This window comes from Oryctolagus cuniculus, chromosome 1, assembly GCF_964237555.1.
Source record: "Oryctolagus cuniculus chromosome 1, mOryCun1.1, whole genome shotgun sequence".
Classification (NCBI taxonomy): domain Eukaryota; kingdom Metazoa; phylum Chordata; class Mammalia; order Lagomorpha; family Leporidae; genus Oryctolagus; species Oryctolagus cuniculus.
This window is the reverse complement of record NC_091432.1, coordinates 180,490-199,814: the sequence shown is the minus strand read 5'-3', so window position 1 is coordinate 199,814 and position 19,325 is coordinate 180,490. Positions and strand designations below refer to the sequence as shown.

General features: G+C 71.3%; 2 protein-coding genes across 5 annotated transcripts; both read left to right on the top strand.

Moving 5' to 3' along the window:
* The first annotated feature begins 8 nt into the window (after window positions 1-8).
* Window positions 9-4,349, top strand: HRAS (HRas proto-oncogene, GTPase). 2 transcript variants are annotated; one of them, XR_011381420.1, is made up of 7 exons: window positions 9-192; window positions 1,069-1,227; window positions 1,309-1,487; window positions 1,565-1,724; window positions 1,821-1,902; window positions 2,271-2,394; window positions 4,066-4,349. XR_011381420.1 is itself a non-coding variant. In XM_051830659.2 (6 exons), exons 2-5 carry the CDS (start codon window positions 1,117-1,119, stop codon window positions 2,388-2,390), a joined length of 570 nt encoding a protein of 189 aa, XP_051686619.1. In that variant the 5' UTR covers window positions 9-192; window positions 1,069-1,116; the 3' UTR covers window positions 2,391-2,394; window positions 4,066-4,349. The 2 variants fall into 2 exon arrangements, 1 of the variants encoding a protein (XP_051686619.1); XM_051830659.2 differs by lacking the exon at window positions 1,821-1,902.
* A 6,804-nt stretch (window positions 4,350-11,153) lies between these two features.
* RNH1 (ribonuclease/angiogenin inhibitor 1) lies at window positions 11,154-18,666 on the top strand. Of its 3 annotated transcripts, none has more exons than XM_051830650.2 (10): window positions 11,154-11,310; window positions 14,596-14,736; window positions 15,699-15,869; window positions 16,255-16,425; window positions 16,572-16,742; window positions 16,824-16,994; window positions 17,083-17,253; window positions 17,373-17,543; window positions 18,279-18,449; window positions 18,523-18,666. In XM_051830650.2, the coding sequence occupies exons 2-10, from the start codon at window positions 14,651-14,653 to the stop codon at window positions 18,608-18,610; spliced, it is 1,371 nt and encodes a 456-aa protein (XP_051686610.2). In that variant the 5' UTR covers window positions 11,154-11,310; window positions 14,596-14,650; the 3' UTR covers window positions 18,611-18,666. The 3 variants fall into 3 exon arrangements, with proteins under 3 accessions (XP_051686610.2, XP_069911053.1, XP_069911073.1); XM_070054952.1 differs by lacking the exon at window positions 11,154-11,310 and adding an exon at window positions 11,571-13,649; XM_070054972.1 differs by lacking the exon at window positions 11,154-11,310 and adding an exon at window positions 13,691-14,351.
* Window positions 18,667-19,325: the final 659 nt, after the last annotated feature.

The window sequence follows — 19,325 nt, the reverse complement described above, 5'->3', positions numbered from 1 at the left end:
TGACGGACGGGCGCGGGGGCGGGGCAGGCGCGGCCGCGGTCGAGTGTCCGTCGCCCGCTGCCGGCGCCCGCAGCCTGAGCCGCACCCGGCGCGGACGGAGCCCATGCGCGGGGCGAGCCGCGCGCTTGGACCCCGCGCCCGCCCCCGCCCCCGCCCCGGCCCCGGCCCCGGGGGCAGTCGCGCCCGTGAGCGGTGAGTGCGGGCGGGGCGGGGGCGGGGGCCCGGCGCCCCCTCCCGGCCCTGCTGGCGGCGGCGCGGGGCGGGCGCGCGTGCGGGCCGGGGGCGGCGGCGGGGCGGGGGGCGGCGTCCGCGGCCCCTTCCTGGCGTCCCTGTGGCTGCGGGCCCCCGGGACCAGGCCCCGCCTGCGCCATGGCGCCGGGCGCCGTCTCCTCCCCGCGCTGCCCAGGGCTCGGAGAGGCCCAGCGCCGCGGCCACCGTGGCCCTCAGGGCCGCCAGGGCGCCCCGCCCTGCACGCCGCGACCCGGGGCGCGCCGGCTCGGGGTCCGGGCCTCCCCTGCGCTGCCCCTGCGCTAGGGCTGAGCCCCTGTTTGCCGGAACCCCTGCGCGTTTCTCCGAGGACTTTGGGGCCGGTGGACACCCCGGGGAGCCGACATCCTGGGGACCCCAGAGGGCGGGGATTGCGCCCCAGGCCCCCTGTCCCTCGGGCCGCGGCGGCACCTGCATGCGGTGCGCGCTCGGTAATGCTGTTCGGACGCACCCCCGGGCCCGGCGGCTGGCTGACGCTGGCCTGCCTGGGCAGGCTGTGGCCCGGCCGGCCGCGGCAGGACCTGTTCTGGGAGGCTAACCTCAGCCCTCAGGCCCTGCGGGTTGTGCGTTCTGCCTACACAGCAGCTTCTAATTTGGGTGCGTGGTTGGGAGAAGCTCTCAGCTGTCAGCCCTGCCTTTGGGGGTAGGCGCCCTGCCTTGCTCACGCTGTCGCTGGTGCGGCGGGGTGGGGAGGCGGCACCCCTCCCGCCCCCTGGATGGCGGCTGGCCCAGGTGGGCAGCTGGGCCGCCGTCCTGGCCGTCGGAGCTGCGGGCCTGGCTGAGCGTGGCCCTCCTTGGCAGGCGGGGCAGGAGACCCCACAGCGCCGGGCAGCCCGCGAGCAGCGCGCGATGACGGAGTATAAGCTGGTGGTGGTGGGCGCCGGCGGTGTAGGCAAGAGCGCACTGACCATCCAGCTGATCCAGAACCACTTCGTGGACGAATATGACCCCACCATCGAGGTGAGCCCGGCGACCCCTCCCCTGGGCGGCCAGCGCCGGTAGCCTGCCGCCACGCGGTCCCTGAGACGCCGCCTCCCGCAGGACTCGTACCGGAAGCAGGTGGTCATCGACGGGGAGACGTGCCTGCTGGACATCCTGGACACGGCGGGCCAGGAGGAGTACAGCGCCATGCGGGACCAGTACATGCGCACGGGCGAGGGCTTCCTCTGCGTGTTCGCCATCAACAACACCAAGTCCTTCGAGGACATCCACCAGTACAGGTGAGCGCCGCGGGGCGCGCACGGGGGCGCTGGCCAGGCCGGCAGTGCGCGCCCCGGCTCACGCCTGCCGCTCCCAGGGAGCAGATCAAGCGGGTGAAAGACTCGGACGACGTGCCCATGGTGCTGGTGGGGAACAAGTGCGACCTGGCGGCGCGCACCGTGGAGTCCCGGCAGGCGCAGGACCTGGCCCGCAGCTACGGCGTCCCCTATATCGAGACCTCGGCCAAGACGCGGCAGGTGAGCCCGGCCCCGCCCCCAGCCGCCCAGGGACGCCCCGGCCCCACCCCGCCCCCGCCAGGGAGCAGTGCTCACAGCCCCTCTCCCTCGACGCAGGGCAGCCGCTCTGGCTCTGGCTCCAGCTCCGGGACCCTCTGGGACCCCCCGGGACCCATGTGACCCAGCGGCCCCTCGCGCTGTAAGTCTCCCCGGACGGCAGGGCAGTGAGGGAGGCGAGGGCCGGGGTCTGGGCTCACGCCCTGCAGTCCTGGGCTGACGCAGCCCCAGGGGAGGGGGGGTCCCTAGAGAGAGCTGCCCTGAGCCAGGCTGGAGCGGTGACCCTGGGCCCCTGCCCCTCTGTCCCCAGTGTCCCACGGGTTCCTGTGGGTTCTGAGCCCTGTAGCTCACCAGCCGGGCGCAGAGTTGGGGTGGGGAGGTGAGCCTGCCCACGGGGGCGGCCCGGGAAGCTGCCGACGAGCAGGGAGGGGCAAGGGTTCAGCCTGAGCCCTCGGCGGGAAACAGCGGGTCCCCCGGTGGCCGCGCCCTGAGCCCGCTCCTCCCTTCCAGGGCGTGGAGGACGCGTTCTACACGCTGGTGCGGGAGATCCGGCAGCATAAGCTGCGGAAGCTGAACCCGCCCGACGAGAGCGGCCGCGGCTGTCTGAGCTGCAAGTGTGTGCTGTCCTGAGCAGGTGAGCCGGGGCCGCCGGCCCGTGGGTTCCCGCCCGGCCCCACGCCCCCGCCCGGCCCCACGCCCTTGCCCGGCCCCACGCCCCCGCCCGGCCCCACGCCCCCGCCCGGCCCCACGCCCCTGCCCGGCCCCACGCCCCCGTGTGCCCCACGCCCCTGCCCGGCCCCACGCCCCCGCCCGGCCCCACGCCCCCGCCCGGCCCCACGCCCCTGCACGGCCCCACGCCCCCGCCCGGCCCCACGCCCCCGCCCGGCCCCATGCCCTTGCCCGGCCCCACACGTGCCCCACGCCCCCGCCCGGCCCCACGCCCTTGCCCGGCCCCACACGTGCCCCACGCCCCCGCCCGGCCCCACGCCCCCGCCCGGCCCCATGCCCTTGCCCGGCCCCACACGTGCCCCACGCCCCCGCCCGGCCCCACGCCCTTGCCCGGCCCCACACGTGCCCCACGCCCCCGCCCGGCCCCACGCCCCCGCCCGGCCCCACGCCCCCGCCCGGCCCCACGCCCCTGCACGGCCCCACGCCCCCGCCCGGCCCCACGCCCCTGCCCGGCCCCACGCCCCCGTGTGCCCCACGCCCCCGCCCGGCCCCACGCCCCTGCCCGGCCCCACGCCCCCGCCCGGCCCCACGCCCTTGCCCGGCCCCACGCCCCCGTGTGCCCCACGCCCCCGCCCGGCCCCACGCCCCTGCCCGGCCCCACGCCCCCGCCCGGCCCCACGCCCCTGCCCGGCCCCACGCCCCCGTGTGCCCCACGCCCCCGCACGGCCCCACGCCCCCGCCCGGCCCCATGCCCTTGCCCCACACGTTCCCCACGCCCCCGCCCGGCCCCACGCCCTTGCCCGGCCCCACACGTGCCCCACGCCCCCGCCCAGCCCCACGCCCCCGCCCAGCCCCACGCCCCCGCCCGGCCCCACGCCCCTGCACGGCCCCACGCCCCCGCCCGGCCCCACGCCCTTGCCCGGCCCCACACGTGCCCCACGCCCCCGCCCGGCCCCACATGTGCCCCACGCCCTCCCGGCCCCCGCCCGGCCCCACGCCCCTGCACGGCCCCACGCCCTTGCCCGGCCCCACATGTGCCCCACACCCCTGCCCGGCCCCACACGTGCCCCACACCCCCGCCTGGCCCCACGCCCTTGCCCGGCCCCACATGTGCCCCACACCCCTGCCCAGCCCCACGCCCCTGCCCGGCCCCACGCCCCCGTGCGCCCCACGCCCTCCCGGCCCCACACCCTTGCCCGGCCCCACACGTGCCCCACGCCCCCGCCCGGTCCCACACCCCCGCCCGGCCCCCGCCCCCGTGCACCCACGCCCTCCCGGCCCCCGCCCAGCCCCACGCCCCTGCCCAGCCCCACGCGCGCCCCGCATCCTCCTGGCCCCTGCCCGGCCCCCCCACCACATCCTCCCGGCCCTCCCGGCCCCACACCCGCCCCCACACCTGCTCCATGCCCGCCCCCACGTCCTCCAGGCCCCTGTGCCCAGCATTCTCTTGGCCCCACCCGGCCCCACACCCACCCACCTCCCGCGCCCGCCCCCTGTCCTCCCCCACGTCCTCCCTGCTGCTGCCCGCAGGGGTCCTCCCCACCCCCACGTCCTCCCGGCGCCCCCGCTTGCCCGCCCGGCCCCTGCCTGGTCCCCAGCCCAGGCTCAGCCATGTTCTCTGCCCTGCCGGGCGCAGGCTCGAATCGCGGAGGTGCCGGATGCGGGGAGGCGGCGTGCGGACAGAAGAAGGAGGAGGAGGAGGAGGAGGAGGAAGGAGCGCTGGAGCCCGGCCAGCCCGGGTCGTGGTCAGAGGCCACCGCTGACCCTCCTGTGGACGTTTCTCAGACTCGGCGGCCCCCAGCGGCCCGGCCCCGGCCCCGGCCCCCTCCTGCCTCCGGGCTCCTGTCGGGTGCGGGCTCCCGCCTCCGGGCTCCTGTCGGGTGCGGGCTGAATCGCAGTAAATTATTTGAAGGTCCCGTCCCCCACGTCTGGCTTGGGCGCTGGGAGCCCTGGCCGCCCCCCGGCTGCGTCCCTGCTTCCCGTAGACAGCTGGACGGTGGGGGCCGCGTCTCACCGCGGGGCAGGGGCCCGAGGCTGGGGCGGCCTACCCTGCGGCCTCCTTGTTCTGAGCGGGAGCTTTTGGGGCCAGAGTGGCTGCCAAGGACAGCCGGGCAAGGGACCAACCTGGGCCAGCACTGCCCGCTGTCCAGCAGCCCTGCCCGCAGCAGGGTCCTAGTGCCCTGTGTGTGCCCTCCCTGCCTCCTTGGGTGGCCGGACGGCGTCCAGCCTGCCTGTGCTGTCTGCTCCGAAGAGTCGTGTGAGGTCAGCAAGCGTCCCTCGGGGTGCACCCAGCCCCCGGGAGCTGCCTACTGCACACAGAAGGCTTGGCACGCCCTGGGCTGCCTTCCAGGGCTGCGCGGGCCCTGGTGCCCGGCCTGCCCTAGGCCTCAGGTTGAAGCCCTATCCAGTCCCTGCAGGGCGTGCTCCGTCCCACACAAAGGCCGGGTGAGGACTCACAGGCAGTGACCTCAGGGTACCCAGCTTCCCTCCCGGTGGGCTGGACCCTGGGGTCTGTCGGGCCGTGACATCATGTCAGGGGCCGCCCTGGGCACTGGCCTTTTGAGGGGCTGGGTGCAGGGACCGCTGTGCAGGGGGTGTCTCTGGGCCAGCTCTGGGTCTGCAGTGGCAGGGCTGCGGCCAGGGTCCTGTGAGGCTGCAGCCTGGGGCCTGTGGTGGGAGGGACGGGGCCCTGCTTGCTCCTTGGGCACTTGGGTCCCTGACCGTGAGGTCAGTTGGGATTTCAGGGAGCGTGGCCTGATGAGGGGGGGGCGACAGGCCTGCAGCCCTGGGCTCTGCAGGGGCCCCTGGTCCCTGGAACCGTCCTCGAGAGGCTAGAGGGCGGCCAGGCTCCCTTGTGTGGGTTCTGCCTGGGCTGTGGTCCTGGCCAGAACTCAGGTGGGAGAGACTTTGCCGGCCCCAACCCCCTGTCACCTCTGCGGGGGCTGGACCGTGCGCACACACTACTGGACTCTGCGTCCTGTCTTTGGCTCCGCGGGTCTGCCTGAGGCCTCTCCCTACTGCTTCTGGGTGGAGATGTGGATTCCACACACCCGGTGGTCCTGACGCCTGGAGGGTGCCTAGAGGGGCTGCAGGGTCTCTGAGCATAGTCAGTGCCTGTCTGGGGCCCTGGGCACTCGCCGCACTCCCTGCCCCAGCTGGCCTGGTGCTGGAGCCGCCTCACGTGTGACCAGGGGCGTGGGGCTGGGTGCCCGCTCAGCCCCCCGGGCTCTTCCCCCTGGCAGGGGCTGGGTTTTGACGAGGCCCCCAGGGTCTGGCTGCACCAGCAGACTGGAGGGAGGCCCAGTGCTGTGTGCCCTGCCGGCCTGAGCTCCCTCTCCCACCGCCACTGGCCGGGGCCGTCAGTGCTGCTAGGCCCCCTCAGGCTCTGTCCTGTCCACCTCCCCTCTCCCCTTGGGCACCCATGCGGGCCTCTGTGCACCCTGGTGGCTGTGCGTGCAGAGTCTGGGATTGGTGTGAACGTCCCAGGGTCTCAGGGCCACCCTGTGGGGTCAGGCTGTGGCCTCGGGGTGGGAGGAGACCCGAGTGGCCTCAGTGGGGAGAGGGCAGCCCTGGGCTCTCCCAGGATGGGCTCCAGCCGTGAGCCCCAGCCGCTGCTGTGGGACGATTGCTGTGCTGCGCACAGGCCCTCCTGTACGTCCTGGGGGATCCTCCGTCCTGTGGGGCTCGGGGTGCCCCCGGGAGGCCTGTCACAGGACCTGTGGGGCTCAGGGTGCCCCTGGTCATCAGGCCTGGGTCCGTGGACCCCTGGAGAGATGCTTGCTTGTGTCCTGAAGGGGGAGGGGACAGGTGAGCCCCACCCCGGAATGGTGGGAGGCAGTGCCAGACTTGGGGCAGCACCAGGCCATAGCGTCTGGTTGGGCGGGGGGGGGGGGGGCTGGCAGCTGCACACAGGTCCGCAGTGGCCTGCAGGCTGCTGGGCATAGGGGATGGGTGGACCAGACCCTGCTGTGGACAGCCCCTGGACTGCTTTCTCTGCATGGAAGGGTCAGTGAAGGGAGGGGGACTGTGGCCCCCGCTGAGCTGGGACTGGCCCCTACATGGCAGGGCCCCAGCTGCCGGAGCCGCCTCCCCTGTGCCCTGACTGCACCGGGCACTCTGGCGTGGGTTGCGGCGGCCTGGCTGGCCTCTGCCCTGCCCGGCCCGCTCCCTAGGCTCTGCAGGCTGCCGCGGTGCGGTGCGGTGCGGTGCGGTGTGGTGCGGTGCGGGCCCAGGCTTGCCTGTGGCCGCTAGCAAACACCCCAGAGCTCTGGCTTCCTGGTTCCCAGACGGGGGCCGGATGCTCAGAGTGGACGCCTGCCCGCCCCCCTTGCCTGCGCCTGGGCAGAGGCCGGGTGTTCTCACCGCCGTGGTCCTCGTCACATGCCGGATTCTCTCACGCTGCTGAGTGTGGGCACAGGGCCTGGCCTGTCTGGGGGTGTGAGGAGCACGGGCCCCTGGGGAGGGGTGGGGTCTGGTGCTGGTTCAGCCCCTGTCCTGTTGTTCCTGTGCTGTTTCCACGCCGGGAAGCGCCGTGTGCCAGGTGCTGGTTTCCGTCCTGTTTGGGTTTTTCAGTTTCTGAGCAGCCGATGTGTAGTCTCCTGGGAGGACGTCTCAAAGTGGTCCCATCGCATTGCCACCCAGCCTTGCAGGCCCACGGCCCCGCCCCTCCCTCCAGGTCCCGCCCTCCGGGGATCTGCAGGTGCAAGGCTCCAGGCCCCGTCCCAGTTCAGCACACTGCAGGCCCCCAGCCCAGGTTAGCACCTCTCACCACCTGCACTGTTTTGTTAGGGGTTGTTGTCCCAGTCCTGTGGCAGGAGAGTGCTCCGGGCTGCGTCCCTGCTGCCCTCGTCTCCCTGGGCCCCCTTCCCTCGGGTCCCCCCTAGATCCCCATCCCCCTAGGGGCTTCTTCCTGTCGGGTGGGGTAGGGCTGAGCAGAGGAGCCAGGTTAGGATTCACCCAAGACAGCTGGGGCCAGGTGGGAGGGTGGGAGACGCCACGCCCACGGTGCCCATGAGTCGGCCAGGGGACTGCTGACGGTCAGACCCAGACCCCTCACCTGCCACCTGCCGCACAGACCAGGACCAGGCCTCCCCCAGCTCGGGCTCCTGCTCCTTACCTGGGGCAGCCACACCTGTCCCTGACCACAGCCCCTCCCACCCCAGGCACCCTGGGCCTGTGCCCACCTGGGCTACACCCCGGACCTGTTCCAGGGGCCAGCTGAGGTCTCGGGGCCAAGTGGGGTTTCACAGGCAGAGGGAAGGCCTCGGTGCTGGCCTGCACGTCTTTTATTTATTTAGTTTTTTAAATCTACTTGAAAGGCAGAGTTAGAAATCTAATATTTGCAGGTTCACTCCCCAAATGGTGCATTGGCCAAGGCTGGGCAAGGCCGAAGCCAGGAGCTCCATCCCGGTCTCCCGTGCAGGTGCAGGGGCCCAAGGACTTGGGCTGTCCTCCACTGCTTTCCCAGGCCACAGCAGAGAGCTGGATCGGAAGTGGAGCAGCCGGGACTCAAACCAGCGCCTGCATGGGACACTGGCACTGCAGGCCACGGCCTGACCCGCTGTGCTGCAGCGCTGGCCCACACCATGTTTACCACTCGCCAAAGGCGGAAGGAGCCAGGAGACCAAAGCAAGCAAGCTCGGGTCACACAGCAGCTCACTGAACGGCTGAGGCCGCACGGCCCTGCCAGGAGTCAGCAATGTGGGTAGGAGGTGGCTCGGCTCAGCTAGGACACCGGGAGCACCGCAGGGCTGGGGCGGGGGCGCCGCACGGCGCACGCACCACACTGCTCACCTCACTGTCTACAGCTGGTTCTCACAGGTGGCTGCTGGCCAGATCCAGCCGGTTCTGGCGGGTGGCTGCTTGCCAGTCTTCCAGGTGTGAGGTGAGATACTGCTCAGGGTGGAGAGGTTTCTCCTCATCTGGGCGGCACGCACTTTGTTCTCTTGTCTGTGTTCACCGAAACTACCAAAGTGTCTGAAACCAGGGACAGAGCCGACCCCTGCCGCTGTCCGGAACCAAGTCGGTGTTTGTGACGTGGAGCGGGGAGCCGGCTGCTGTCCTTGACTCCGGGGTCCCGCGCCCGGCCCTGGGGCTCTGCTCCACTGGTCATGGTGACAGCACGGTGGGCCCTGGCCACACTCCTGGTGCTCACTTGCCCAGGACCTTGGGGTTCCAGAAAAAACCCTGGGGATGAGACCGCAGTCCTGGGGTCGTCCCCAGGGAGCTGGGGACTGGCGCTGGCTTCACTGGGGGCTGGAGTGCAGTGATCCTGAGTGAGGGTGGGAGGCCTCGGGTCCTGGTCCTCTGCTGACCCGCCAGGGAGTGGCCCTGCCCCTTCTCGGCCCGACACCTGCTGCTCTTCCCCCCCCCCCCCGAGAGGTTGAGATTCAGATATCACATAAATCCTGCAGTTTATGATGGCTGCTAAGTGTGACCCCCAAGTCTCTGAGATCCCGAGGTCACGGTGGCTTTCCTCTCTGCCGGCGATGTCATTTGCTCCCAGTGGACTGGGAGCCCGGGGGCGTGGCCTGCACCCACTACGCTAGCCCGCAAGGATTTCTCATGGGCACGTGTGGTGGGACCCCTGGGGGGTCCGGGCTCGGCTCTGCCCCGGCTCCAGCTCTGGTAAGTGCACACCCCGGGAGGGGGCAGTGACGGCTCCGGTACTTCTGTCCCACGCGGGAGACCCGGACAGAGCTCCAGGCACCTGGCTTCAGCCTGGCCCAGCCCTGGCCACTGCGGCCGTCTGGGGAGAGAACCAGTGAATGGGAGCTCTCTGTCTCAAATAAGAATTAAAAGGAGAGTTTTTTAGAACAGATTTATTTATTTGAAAGGCACAGTAGTGGAGAGAGGACAGACTTCCATCCTTTGGTTCAGTCCCGAATGGCCACAATGGCAGGTCAAAGCCAAGAACCAGGAGCTTTGGAAGAAGCTGCACGTGGGTGCAGGGCCCGAGCACCTGGATCGTCTCCGCTGCTTTCCCAGCCACTAGCAGGGGGCTGGATCAGAAGTGGGGCAGCCGGGACTGGAACCAGAGCCCATACGGGATGCTGGCACTGCAGGTGGCGGCTTTACCAGCTACGCCATAGCACCGGCCCCTAAACCAGATTTCATCATATAATGATCACCCAAATATTTTAAAATAAGTACGATAAGTACGTGTCTAAAAACAATCCTAATTCTCTTTAAGATTCAGCTCTTGGTGCTGGTGCTGGCGGCGTAGTAGCTTAACCCTCTACCTGTGGTGCTGGGGTCCCCCTGCTCCTCTTCCCATCCAGCAACCTGCTCGCGCTCCTGGGAAGCAGTGAAGACGGCCCAAGTCCCTGGGCCCCCGCACCCACGCGGGAGACCTGGAGGAGGCTCCTGGCTGCAGCCTGGCCCAGCCCTGCTGTTGGGCCATCTAGGGAGTGAACCAGTGGATGGAAGACTTTCAATCTCTCTCTGCCTAAGAGGATTGCACCTTCTGGTGAGGACACCACAGGACAGCTGGTGTTCCCGTGCCCAGCGCCGGCCCCACCGCATCCCAGGGGCAGGGATTGGAACTCAAGACCTGGGGGATCCGGGCACTGTGTGCCCGCCCCCTCCTGGCAGCAGCCCCTCAGTGCAAGCTCTGTGGGAGACACTGTGCCGTGCTGTTTGCTAGCTGAAATGTCACAGCATCGCTTTTGATTCCTGCCCCTGCCCCTGGACCTGTGCGTGGCCGAGTGCAGGTCACTGAGCAGGTGCGCCTGGGCAGGCGGGGGTGACCCACGTGGAGACCCCAGACCCAGAGCCTTCCTGGCTGGAAGCAGCTTTGTCGCGGGCTGGGGGTGCAGTGGGGACTGCCCAGGAAGCTTCAGAAACTGTGGCTGAGCACCAGGGGCCAGAGCCCCCAGAGGGGCTCACAAGGTCACGGCCTCGCCCCCCGGAGCAAGGGAAGGGGGCTGCCGGGGCCTGGCTTCCCCTGGGAGACGGAGGCGGGTGTGCCCTGGCCTTCCTGGGGTTCACACAGCAGCCGGTTACCCATCTGTGACCGGGAGAGTGACCCGGCGCGCGGCCTGTCCATGACCGAAAGCTGTCTGGGGGCTTCCGGTTCCCCAGCTTGCACTGCTCTGGGCAGTGAGGCAGCTGCACCCCCACAGCCACCCCAGCCACTGCCCCTTCGTGCGTCCTGAAGGCACCACACGACGCCCCTTGAACAGCAGGAAGCCGAGCGTGGGCCCTGCTGCCTCAAGGCCAAGAAACGGGGGACAGAGACAGAGCCCGGCAGGGACAGGAAGGACCCAGCCTCCGGCTGTCGCTGAGTGAGGGAGTGACCGCTGCCCGCAGGAAACCCTGTTGGTCAGTTTGGTCCTGAGGGGTCCATTAGGAAAGTGCAGGTCAGGGCGGACAGCAGCCACCACTTACAGGAACCCCAGGCCGAGGGACCCCACCCGGCCGGGTCACCCGCCAATCAAAGCTAGCCAGAGCACCTCTGAGCGACCCGGAGCGTGCACAGGGATAGAGGCACCTCTGGGCGGCGCGTCCGTCTCCAGGGACCCTCACCCCGCATCCGCACTCCTGGCCACGGGGAAGCGGACCCAGACCCAGGGCCCCGCAGCAGCTCCGCCGGCTGGTCGGGGTCTCTGTAACCGCGTCGCAGCCAGGTCACCCCCCTGCCTCCGCTCCAGCAGAAGCCGGTGCTCAGGGCGCTGCCCAAGCGACCCTAGCCCCTCGCCTCCTGTCTCCGTCGGAGGCACGGTGCCCGCGACCCGGCCCCGCGCACCACGCGCCCGGCCCGGCCCCGCCCCTCGAGCCGGCCCCGCCCGGCCAGGCCGGCCCCGCGCAGCTGGAGCCCTCGCCGAAGCCGACCGTCCCGCCGTCGGTGTCCCGCGCAGCGACAGCCCGCGGTCGTCTCCAGGTCAGGCTCTCGCGCGCCGCGTGCGCCCGCGGCCAGGCGGACGGCCGTCCGGCCGGGGTGGGCCGGTCCGCTGCGGCGCGGCCTAGGACGGGCCTCCCGCGGATGTGGGCGCGCGCCGGGCTGCACTGCGGCCCGGGCTGCCCGGGCGAGACGCGCGCTCCCGAGCCGGGGCCGGTGGGGGGCCGGTGCGGGGTCGGGGGTCCGCGGGCCTTGCCGGGGCGGGGTGGGGCTGGGGATCCCCGGGCGGCGGCACCGCCCGGCGGAGGTTGGGCGCGCCCCGATGACGTCACCGCGCCGAGCGCGTCCGGCGCGCAGCAGACTGGGAGTCCGCTTCTCGGGGCTGGGCTGTCCCCACCCGGCCTGCTGCCCCGAGTTGCGTAACTCGTGCCCTCGTTCCTGCGAGCGGCCGCCCCGAGGAGGCCGCCCCGTGGAGTCGTGGAGGCCCGGGCGCGCCCTCGGGGGTCCCTGGGCCTCGGAGCCGCAGGGGCGCTGGCGGGGCCGGGACGTTTTTGGGGCTCACGCGGCCGCCGAAGCCCCGTGGTACGGGGCTGCTCTCACCGTAGGCGCCGCAGGCAATGTCGGAGCGCCTGGGGGTCCGAAAGGCGGGTCACGGCGGTGCCATAACCCGGCTGCTGGGGGCTACACGGCTGGGGTGGGGTCCTGTGGCCCTCGAGCTTAACGCAGGCGTCCGCAGGGCTGGGGGCGCCCGGGGCACCTGCCTTCTCCCCTCTCCCCGCGGCGGGCGGCTGGAGCGACCCTGCTGACCGCCCAGGGCAGCCTCCTGCCCCACGCCACAGCCTGCGCCTGGCCACGCTGCCGAAGCCCGTTGGGCTGGCGTGGAGGTGACAGGTGCCTGTCACGCCTACTTTAATTGATTTGAAAGGCAGAGCTGGGGGGGAGGGAGGAAATCTCCCCAAATGGTCACAATGGCTGGCTGGGCGTGGGCCAGGCTGAAGCCAGGAGCTTCTTCCAGGTCTCCATGTGGGTGCAGGGGCCCAAGGACTTGGGCCTTCTTCCAGTGCCGTCCCAGGCCATTCATTAGCCGGGCACTGCTTCGGAAGTGGAGGAGCCGGGACTCGAACCGGTGCCCACATGGGTGCCGGTGTGGCGCCGGGCCCTGGTCTCTCTCCCTGGGCTGACTGCAGGGTGTGCCTGTCCCAGAAGGCGGGCACGGAAGCACTTCCGGCCACTGCTGCAGGCGGTGGAAGTCGGGGATCAGTGCACCCACAGCCCCTGGTCCTCACCCCGGCCCTTGTCCCTGCCCCGCTCTGGCGTGGCACCAGGCACACCCAGAGCCTGCCCTCGCGAGCCCTTGGGGGTGGTCTGTGCCTGCCAGTCACCTGGGCTCCGACTTGGGGCCCTGGCCCTGCCAGCGGGGGCGACAGGCATGCTGAGCGACCACCCCGCCTTGAGTAACTTCTCACCCTGTGACCCCCAAGAGCTGACCCCAGTCCACAGCCCAGCTGCAGGCTCCCAGGTCGGCCCACACTGCTGGCCCTGGGCACCACAGCGATAAGGCCAGGTCTGCCAAGTGGTGTCCGTGACCCTGGACTCGGGGCCACCTGCTGGCTCTCAGCTTCCCTCTGCCTGCCTGGGAGCCCCACCAGGCCCCCTCTGACCCCTTAAACTTCACCAGTGAGGGCGCAGTCTCTGCGCAGTGAGCCGTGGAATCGAGGGACATGGTGGCACTCCCTGCTCCTTTTAAAATGTGACTTATCTGACAGTGACAGAGGCAGGGTCTTCCACCCGGCGCTTCACTCCCCAGAGGGGCCGGCCAGCTCTGTCCCGGTCTCCCGCACTGGTGGCTGGGCCAGTCTGGAGCAGCACCTGCGGCCTCCCCAGGGCGAGAGCCGGCAGGTGATGGGGCAGGCCAAGCTGCCAGGGGTCCACGCTGGCTTCCCCAGTGCGCGGGGCGGGTGAGTCGTGATGGTTTAACCGTGTTCCTGGGTGGACATGAGGTTGTGTCCGGGGCTGTAACCCGTCAGGAGGCCCGCGCTGGGTTCTCTCCGTGTGGCCACCGTTCCAGGCCTGGCCGCAAAGCGCGAGTCTGGGCCCCCCCCCGGGGGGGGGGTCCGTACCCGCCCGCCTGCGGGGGGCAGCAGAGGGAGCGGGGACCCAGGACTTCCGGAAGCTGGTGGTCTCCGGCTGCCTGCGCCTGGAGCTGAGGTTGGAGGGGGCCTGGATGGAGCCTGCGCCCCGCCCCGCCCCGCCCCGGTCCCGCGCAGGTCCGGGCCCTCTGCCCGCCCCGTCCGCTCCGCGCAGGAGTAACCGCGGCACCGGCCCGTCTCTCTCCGCGGTCCGCTCTCGGGGATACGTGGCGGAGCGTCCGGAGCCACCAGGTTGGAGGGGCCGACGGGGGCTGGGCAGGCTCAGAACCCCGGGCGGACCAGTCCGGGACAGCCAGGCTGCTAGGGTTCCCGACTCCCCGAGGCGCCGGCCTGACGCTGGTGGCGGCCGAAACAGAAGAGCGGGGGGTGGGGATTCTCCGTTACCAGGTTACCAGAGGGCCCCTGTGCTCCCTGGGGGGCGCTTGGGGGAGGGGTCGGAACGGCAACCTGGTGGGAGAGGGTGGTCCTCAGGCGCCCCTGGGTTTGGGTGACCACGCCCTCTCTGGGCAGCGGGTGTGGCTGCCCGAGTCCGCCCGGCCCTTGCCTCAGTTTCCCCTGCTGGCGGTGGGCTGAGACCGGTCAGCAGCCGCCCAGCCTCCTGGTCTCAGCTGCCCCTGCTCCCTGGGGCCCTGGGCCAGCAGGGGCGGCCTGGGCGTGACCGCGTGAGAGTGTTTCGGGAAGCTGAGGGTTACAGGGAACCAGGAACCTCTCCTGCGCTGCGGGTCTGCCTTGACCTTTCGTGGGACACGGATGGCTTCGGGGGCGCCCCTCCCCCTCCCCGCCTGTCTCCAGGCCGGGACTGGGCTCAGCTTCGCTGTCGCTCACTCCCGCCTGGCTGGTGGCCTGGCGTCTCCTAGGGCTGGGTCTGGGCTGGCCCAGGGTGAGGGCCCCAGCCTGGAGGCTGTCAGGACGCTGGGACCTGGGTGGCCGCCCGTGAGTGCCCGTCGCTGTGGGGTGACGTCCAGGGTCCTGGCCTCGTGGGACTGTGGTGCTGGCAGTGTGGGGAGGGAGGGGCTCCACCACGGGCCCCGCCCCAGCCCCCCCTTCCCCTCGAGGCAGAGGCTTCCCGGTGCACACCTGCTGTGCCCCTGCCCTGGGTGCAGGGAGGCCGTGCCTGGGCCCCCAGCCTCCTGGGTTCTGTGGTGGGAGGGGCATCTGGACTCCTGCTGTTCCGCAGCTCTTGGGCCGGTACGCACTCTCCTTCCCGCCTGGACCACACTGCGGCCCCCACCATGAGCCTCGACATCCAGTTCCAGCAGCTGACCGACGCCGGGTGGACGGAGCTCCTGCCCCAGATCCAGCAGTGCCCAGTGGTCAGGTCAGCTGGTGGACACACGGGCCAGCTGCTTCTGCACGGGGGCTGGGCCCCTGGGCTGTGGCAGCGTCTGTCTTGGTTCGGTTTGGGTATTTTAAAAGATTGATTTATTTGAGAGGCAGCGTGACAGAGCGAGAGCCTCGTCCGCTGGTTCACTCCCCAGATGGCCGCAACGGCCGGGACTGGGCCAGGCTGCTGCCAGGAGCCAGGAGCTTCACCCAGGTCTCCCACAGGGGTGCAGGGGCCCAAGGGCCTGGGCCATCTTCCTCTGCCTTCCCAGGCCACAGCAGGGAGCTGGGTCGGAAGTGGAGCCAGCGCCCACGTGGCTCACCGCGGCCCCGGCCCTGGCAGCCGGTCACTTGTGACTCTTAGGGGTTTTTCAGCCATTTAAAAATACAAGAATCCCGCGGCGGCTTGGGCAGGGCTGAGGACCCGGGGGCGGTCAGGGCCCGGGACCCAGCCTGTCCCCGTGCAGCGGCTCTCGCGGCCCCGGTGCCTGCCGTCCTGGTTTTCCTCTGGCAAATCTGAAGCCATCTTAGACTTGGAAGAGTTGGGAGGACAGTGTGGGCCCTGCCCGGTGCCGGAGCCTGCCCCAACAAGGCCTCTCGGCCCGGCCGCCCCACTGCCCACAGCTCAGCCCGCTGCCACTTGGAGCTTGGCTGCTCCCCCAGGGTCCCCAGGGGGCCCTCTGCTCCCTCCCCGGGCGACTTCATCCCGCTTCTCTTCCTGGGCTCTCCCAGGGGTGCTCAGGAGGGGACAGTGGCAGCTGGGGACACCATCTGCCCCGGGAGGCTGCCACCGGTCATCTCCAAGGTGTTTGCCCCGCAGGACCTCCCGCCCTCCTTGGAGCCGGTGGGGGGATGGTGGTGCTGGCTCCGCCTCTCCCGTGTCCGTTCCCTTGGGGGTGCCTGTGGGGTAGGGGCCCCCAAGCCCCTGGACGCATGCTGACCGGGCCCCGCCCGCAGGATTGAGGACTGTGGCCTCACCGAGCCCCGGTGCCGGGATGTGAGCACCGCCCTGCAGGCCAACCCTGCCCTGACCGAGCTCAGCCTGGACCTCAACGAGCTGGGGGACGCGGGCGTGGGCCTGGTGCTGCAGGGCCTGCAGAGCCCCGGCTGCCAGCTGCGGAAGCTCAGGTGCTGGAGGGCGGCTGGGCGCAGCCTGGGGCAGGGGCCGGGCGGCTCGGGCACAGCCTGGGGCAGGGGGCGGCTGGGCACAGCCTGGGGCAGGGGGCGGCTGGGCGCAGCCTGGGGCAGGGGCTGGGCGGCTGGGGGCAGCCTGGGGCGGGGGCGGCTGGGGGCAGCCTGGGAGAGGGGGCGGCTGGGCGCAGCCTGGGGCAGGGGCTGGGCGGCTGGGCACAGCCTGGGGCGGGGGCGGCTGGGGGCAGCCTGGGGCAGGGGCGGGGGCGGCTGGGCGCAGCCTGGGGCGGGGGCGGGGCGGCTGGGGGCAGCCTGGGGCAGGGCCGGGGCGGCTCGGGCGCAGCCTGGGGGCAGCCCTGACGGCCCCGCCTGCCCGCTGCAGCCTGCAGACCTGCTGCCTGACCGAGGCTGGCTGCGGGGTCCTGCCCAGCGCCCTCCGCGCCATGCCCAGCCTGCGGGAGCTGCAGCTCAGCGACAACGCCCTGGGGGACGCGGGCCTGCGGCTGCTCTGCCAGGGACTGCTGGATGCGCAGTGCTGCGTGGAGAGGCTGAGGTGACGCCCGCCGCCCTCCTGGGCCGCCCCCTGCGCGCGGAGCCCGGCATGGGGAGGCCCTGGGTGCTCGCGGTCAGCACGGGGGGGGGCAGGGCGGGCTGGGCCGGGGGCTGCAGCCCTGCGCCCAGCGCGAGGCCTTCCCCCAGGCTGGAGTACTGCAAGCTGTCGGCCGCCAGCTGCGAGGCCCTGGCCTCCGTGCTGCGGGCCAAGCCCGGCCTCAAGGAGCTGGCGCTGAGCAACAATGACCTTGGGGAAGCCGGCGTCCGCGCGCTGTGCCAGGGCCTGAAGGACTCGGCCTCCCAGCTGGAGGTGCTCAAGTACGGTGCGGGACGCGGGACGCGGGCGTGGGGCTTGGGGCGCGGGTGGGGCGCGGGCCCTCACGCGCACCCTCTCCCCAGGCTGGAGAGCTGTGGCGTCACGACGGCCAACTGCAGGGAGCTGGCGGAGGCCGTGGCGGGCACGGCCACGCTGCAGGAGCTGCACCTGGGCGACAACCCGCTGGGCGACGCGGGGCTGGCCGCGCTGTGCCCCGGCCTGCTGCAGCCGGGCTCGCGGCTGCAGACCCTGTGGTGAGTCCCGCACGGCGGGGTGGGGGGCCGGGGCCGGGCACGGCGGGGGCGCGGGGCGCCCGGAGACAGCGTCCGTCCCATCCTGCAGGCTCTGGGACTGTGGCCTCACCGCCGAGGGCTGCCGTGACCTGAGCGGCCTGCTGAAAGCCAAGGACAGCCTGAAGGAGCTCAGCGTGGCCGGGAACGCGCTGGGGGACGAGGGGGCCCAGCTGCTGTGCGAGGCCCTGCTGGAGCCCAGCTGCCGCCTGCAGTCGCTGTGGTGAGCAGCAGCGGCCCCGGGCGCGCGGCGCGGCGCGGCGGGGGTGGGGTGGAGCGTGGGGCCCTGGGACACCCCCCCCCCCAGAGTGGCCGGCACCCTGCAGCGCCCCCTTCCCGCAGGGTAAAGTCTTGCAACCTGACGGCCGCCTGCTGCCCCCACTTCGGCTCCGTGCTGGGCCAGAACCGGTCTCTCCTGGAGCTGCAGCTGAGCAGCAACCAGCTGGGGGACGCGGGCGTGCAGGGGCTGTGCCAGGGCCTGCGCCAGCCGGGCTGCGTGCTGCAGGTGCTCTGGTGAGTGCGGACACGGCCCTCTGTTCCCCTCGCATCTGGAGACAGGGCCGGGGAGAAAGGTGGAGCGAGCTCCCACCTGCCGGCCCACTCCCCGATGCCCGGGACTCTGGTCCCCCGCGTGGGCGGCAGGTGCACAAGAACCTGAGCCCTCACGGCAGCCTCCCGGGGAGCGTTGTCAGGAGGCTGGAGCCAGGACAGCACCCGGGCACTGCCGCGGGGACGCCGGCGTCCTCAGCCCTGTGCCCTGGCAGCTCCTGCGACCTCTGACCCCGCGCCCAGGGTTCCGGGTGCTTCTGCGGGATATGGGCCTTGGCTCACTCTGCTGCGTCCCTGGTGCTTCTGTGACTTTGCCCCCCACAGGACCCAGCAATGGCCTCTGGTCCTGCCCCACATCCTGCACACGTCCAGAGCATGCCCTCACTCCCTCCCTCGGACACCCTGGCCTCGGCTCTGTCCTGGGCTGGGCGTGGGGCCAGAAGCCCCTCCCTCCAGGTCCCCCGTGGCCGTGGCCCCACTTTGTGTCCAGGCCGGCTGACAGGACCGAGGCACCCTGGGAGCCTGGTGTGCACCACAGGGACCTTCCTGGGCCGCCGCTGCTGCTCCTGAGTCCGTCTGCCCACCTCTCCGAGGCTCTGAGTGCCCGGGGCCAGGACGTCGGGGGCCCAGGCTGCCCCATGCAGGTGTCTCAGGGGTCGCAGCCCCTGTGGGTCCTGACCCCTGCCTTGCTCTCACCAGCCTGGGGGACTGTGATGTGAGTGACAGCGGCTGTGGCAGCCTGGCCTCGGTCCTGCTGGTCAGCCCCAGCCTGCAGAAGCTGGACCTCAGCAACAACTGCATGGGGGACCCGGGGCTGCTGCAGCTCCTGGACAGCGCCCGGCAGCCGGCCTGCACCCTCCAGTACCTCATGTGAGCAGCGGGGCGTGGGGGGGGTGGGGGCAGGAGCAGACCCCAGACCCAAGCCCCTCCCCTTCTGCTGCAGACTGTACGACATTTACTGGACGCAGGAGATGGAGGAGCAGCTACAGGCCCTGGAGAAGGCCCGGCCGGCCCTGCGCGTCATCTGCTGAGCCCCGCCCACCCCGCGCTGTAGCCAACGCCATTAAAGCCCTTGTGCTGCCCTGTGTGTCTGTGGGGAGTGTTGGGTGCTGCACCGGCCACACTGCTGCTAGCTCGGGGCTCCCGGGGGCCACCCCACTTGGCCAGGACAGGGTGTGGAGCTCCCCTGTCACCCTCACACCTCGTGACAGAGGCCGGGGCTGAGCTGTCCCCTGTAGCTTGGGCACCCCACAGAGGCGCTGCCCCACCTCCGACCCAGCCCCCTGGTGACGGCCTGGGAAAGCAGCAGAGCTGCCCCACGAGCCTGGGCCCCGCACCCACGCGGGAGACCCGGATGGAGCTCCGGGCTTCAGCCGTCTGCACAGTGAACTAGCAGATGGAGGTCTCTCCTTATGGCTTTCAAATACATTTGCACACAGCCCCGGTGAGCCCCACCCCAGTGCTGGTGGCCGTGAGCTGGACAAGCCAAGTCCAGTGCTGCCCAAGGGCCGGGCAGCCAGCGCGAGCACGCAGCTCAGTGTCAGCTGCACGGGCGTTCCTTCCCGCTGATGTTTCTGAAGATTTTTTTTAAAGATTCATTTATTTAGTTCGAAAGGCAGAGTTACAGAGAGGCAGAGAGGTCTTCCACCTGCTGGTTCACTCCCCAACTGCCGCAACGGCCGGAGCTGCGCCAATCCGGAGCCAGGAGCCTCCTCGGGGTCTCCCGTGCGGGTGCAGGGCCCAAGC